Raw genomic sequence first — 3,461 nt, 5'->3', positions numbered from 1 at the left:
GTCGCTGAAAACAATGTTGTTCGGGTTTTGTTCACTTTTTTATTTCCTTTTACTTTTTGTAAGGGTAAAATTGAGAGTTTAGTGCAAAAATATTAAAGTTGGGTGTGAAAAGAGGATAGTTGGATTCAAATAAAATTTTCCTTAAGGTAATTGCAAGGTACCGTCAACTGTAACTTTATAAGCAAGGCGTAAATGATTCCACCTGTAATTTTATAAACAAAGTAAGTTTCTTAGTAGTAGTATAAAACTAAGTGATTTACCATTGCAACAACAACAACAACAACTAAGTTCTCGTGTTCGATTCTCTCATCCTCATATCGCAATTAAAATTTAAAACTAATAACTTAAAGGGTAAACGAGAAATTTCCTTATTACAGAGGATTATTGAGTTTTATTTGGTACATAGGGTGGGATTATTGTCTTATGACAATATCTCCAGGACTAAACTTTACTTGAGGTTGAGCCATATTTTTTTAGGCAAAAGGCCTTTGATTGTAACAATCCAAGTTGTCCCCCGGACTCACTCCCAATATCTCACAGTACCTTCTGTAGAAGCCGATGCGACTAGCAACCCTAGCATCCTGACCCTTCCCGCATTCAAGCCCTCCGTTGATGATGTTGGTGATCACTCCATACCCGGGAACCCGACCCGCTGATCTGTCTGCACTAGATGGACTCCACCTACCAGTGATGACATCATGGCTTGATGGCTTGTTTCCCTGTGGAGTCATCCAGAACCATATAGCTGTCTTGAATGATACAACCGGGTCCGTGGCCACTAGATCCGGGTTTTTTATCAGATCATTTCCGATTGCCTTGCCCGCTTGACCATAGTTGTAGTTGCTGGAAAAGTCAAACAAGTCAGTCTCCCCTCAACTGTCTAACATGGTGTTATATTTCATCTTTGTTATTTAGTAACCCTATATTCTTGAAAGATAATGACTTTTTACACTCATGTTTTTTCTTTCCGCACCTATTTGTTTGAATATTACCGCTTTATTATTCAATTATTTGATTTATTTAATCTAAATATTAAAAATAAAAAAATATGTAAAAAATGTGGCGTGCAAAAATCAATTTAGTACACTAATAAAAACATAAACTTGTTCACTCCTATTCATATATTACATACATTTAAAACACTACTAAATAATTTTACGGTTACACCCAAATACTTTTCTTGACCAACTACCATGTTGGTGAATACTTTGATGTTGAAAGATAAGAGAGACTTACTGGGTAAGTTGGATGGGTCCTCTGCCATAGTATTTCTTGCCAGCAGCACATGGATATTGACCGGATGGTGTGCAATACACATCTTGGTTTCTTTCATTGACAAAGCAATATCCCCATGCATAAGGACCATCTGGTGCACTTGCCCATCCTCCTACATAATTAAATTGATGATTAAGCACAAAAATAATGATCATGTATGGTAATGTTATAGTAAAAATAAAGAATTCGTATGTTATAACCATCAAAATGATGTGTCCAATTTTTTTACAAGCGATATATACCGAATTCTTTTAAACTACTAAAAAGATATTCGAACTTGAATACAGTTTACTAGAAAGACGATCGTGACTAAACTAGTTTTTATGATCTCATGACAATTTAAACACAGAAATCTAAACAAACAAACATGACCGTTAGTTTAGTACTGACCAGTAGTCTCATGAGAGGTTTGAGCCAAGAAAGCAGCAAGCTCCTTTTTGCGAGTAGCAACATCTCCAGTTGTGCCAAACCCATTAAAAGACCGAGCTGCAGCAATGAAAGCATCATACTTGTAAAACCCATGACTGGGGCATCTCCCATCGTTTCGATACTTAAGCATTTGGTCGAAAACAGACGAGCTAACGAGGCTGCTGACGTCACCACCGCCACTTGGGGTTGGGGTTGGAGTTGAGCCACATTGGCTCTGGCAACCGGCGGCGCAGTAGTCAGATGTGGTGCCGCACCACCCATGCTGGCTACAACACAGCCCATTTGGGCACACGGCACCACCAGCTTGCCTCCCACATTGCTCTGCTGAGATCCCAATCAGCAAACTTAGGGACAACAGGATAAGGGTTTGCAACTTCATTTTTTCTTTTCTTTTCCGTGAAAGTGTTTGACGGTTTTTCGGATCTATGAACTGGGTTTTGGAGTGTGTGAGTATATATAGTGTTTTGTGAAGCGGTTTTGTTTGACTTTTTGCTCAATTTGGGTTGTTGGGTACAAGTATCTTCTTGACGATCAAGTGCCCCATTTTACGCGCTTTTCTAGCTGGTTTCGTTTTTTGTGGAAATTGCAGAAAAAATGTTTAATTTAGTGACGTTGAATTTTGGGAGGATATGCAAAAGGAGACCTAAATATGTATGGTTACTGATTGACTAGTTCATCTCATATATACCCAGTTCCCCCGAAAACACGTCAATAGATAAAAGATCACAGAATTTAAGGAAAAGGGGAGTAATTGTGCTGACCTAATTGAAGCTCAGGTTTACTTTGAATCTCACTTCGTCAATTCAAAATTTTGAACAGGAACTCTAGGGAAAGACATCATGTACTAAAGTCTTTCAACTGTATTTTTAAAAAGAAAATTTATGATTACCTTTTTAAAATAACAATAACAACTCAAAATATTTAGATTTGTGACGCCTCAATCAAAAGGCTAGCTAGTCTATAGAAATTGAGATGAACATAAATAATAAACTTCTATTTAATTAATCTCCTAGCAAACCCTTTAAGAAAAATAAATTTCTGAATGTCATTGCTAAGGAAAATATGTAAGTCGACTAAATGTATCTGGAATTTTGTTGAAAATATGTCACACTTCGTCTTGCTAAATGAAAAGGAAAGATCAAAGCGAATATCAATTTTAGTTGGGACAATCTTAACTATTTGAAATAACAAACTTACAAAATGAATAGTTTCGTCATAATGTGAGTAAAAGTTAGTATTGGTATTTTTCATCTTTATTCGTGATCATATATGCTTTGAGCTGAGTAAAAAGTTAGTCTTGGTCGTGGGATAGCATTATTGATCCAACGTGAGGGTTAGAAAATTTTGGTTTTTCCCAATTAGTTTCAGTCAACTTTTGATTAACCTTTTAGTGGATCTCACACAAGACTGTTAGAAAATTTTGGTCTTGTACCAATTTTTCTCAACTTGGGATTAACCCTTTAGTGGATCTCACAAGACCATTTAGTTGAATCCGAGATAGAATGTATTTTTTCGAATTCCACATTGATGGGAGCCCAGAGTCGGTTCTGGCCAAGTGCAAACAGGCCAAGTGCAAACAGGGCCACCGTCTAGGGTTTAAAAAGATTGGGGGCATTGAAAATATTAGATACTTTATATGAGTTTATAAGAGAGCTTAATAGATTCACCACAATGTCTTATTTCTCCATCCACATTATAATCACACCATCATAAAAAGTTAAAATTTTAAAATGTTATTTCCACACCTACTATTATTA

The 3,461-nt window shown here is 36.5% G+C and overlaps 1 protein-coding gene across 1 annotated transcript; it reads right to left on the bottom strand.

Annotated features, from left to right (window-relative positions):
* Positions 1 to 344: 344 nt before the first annotated feature.
* Positions 345 to 2,273, bottom strand: LOC126600567 (endochitinase-like). The gene is made up of 3 exons (XM_050267156.1): positions 1,666 to 2,273; positions 1,237 to 1,387; positions 345 to 843 (listed from the first exon to the last, which is right to left on the bottom strand). Exons 1-3 carry the CDS (start codon positions 2,081 to 2,083, stop codon positions 474 to 476), a joined length of 939 nt encoding a protein of 312 aa, XP_050123113.1. The 5' UTR covers positions 2,084 to 2,273; the 3' UTR covers positions 345 to 473.
* Between the last annotated feature and the right edge of the window lie 1,188 nt (positions 2,274 to 3,461).

This window comes from Malus sylvestris, chromosome 2 (genome assembly GCF_916048215.2).
Source record: "Malus sylvestris chromosome 2, drMalSylv7.2, whole genome shotgun sequence".
Classification (NCBI taxonomy): Eukaryota; Viridiplantae; Streptophyta; class Magnoliopsida; order Rosales; family Rosaceae; genus Malus; species Malus sylvestris.
The sequence above is the reverse complement of the archived record's forward strand: the minus strand, read 5'-3'. Positions and strand labels throughout refer to the sequence as shown.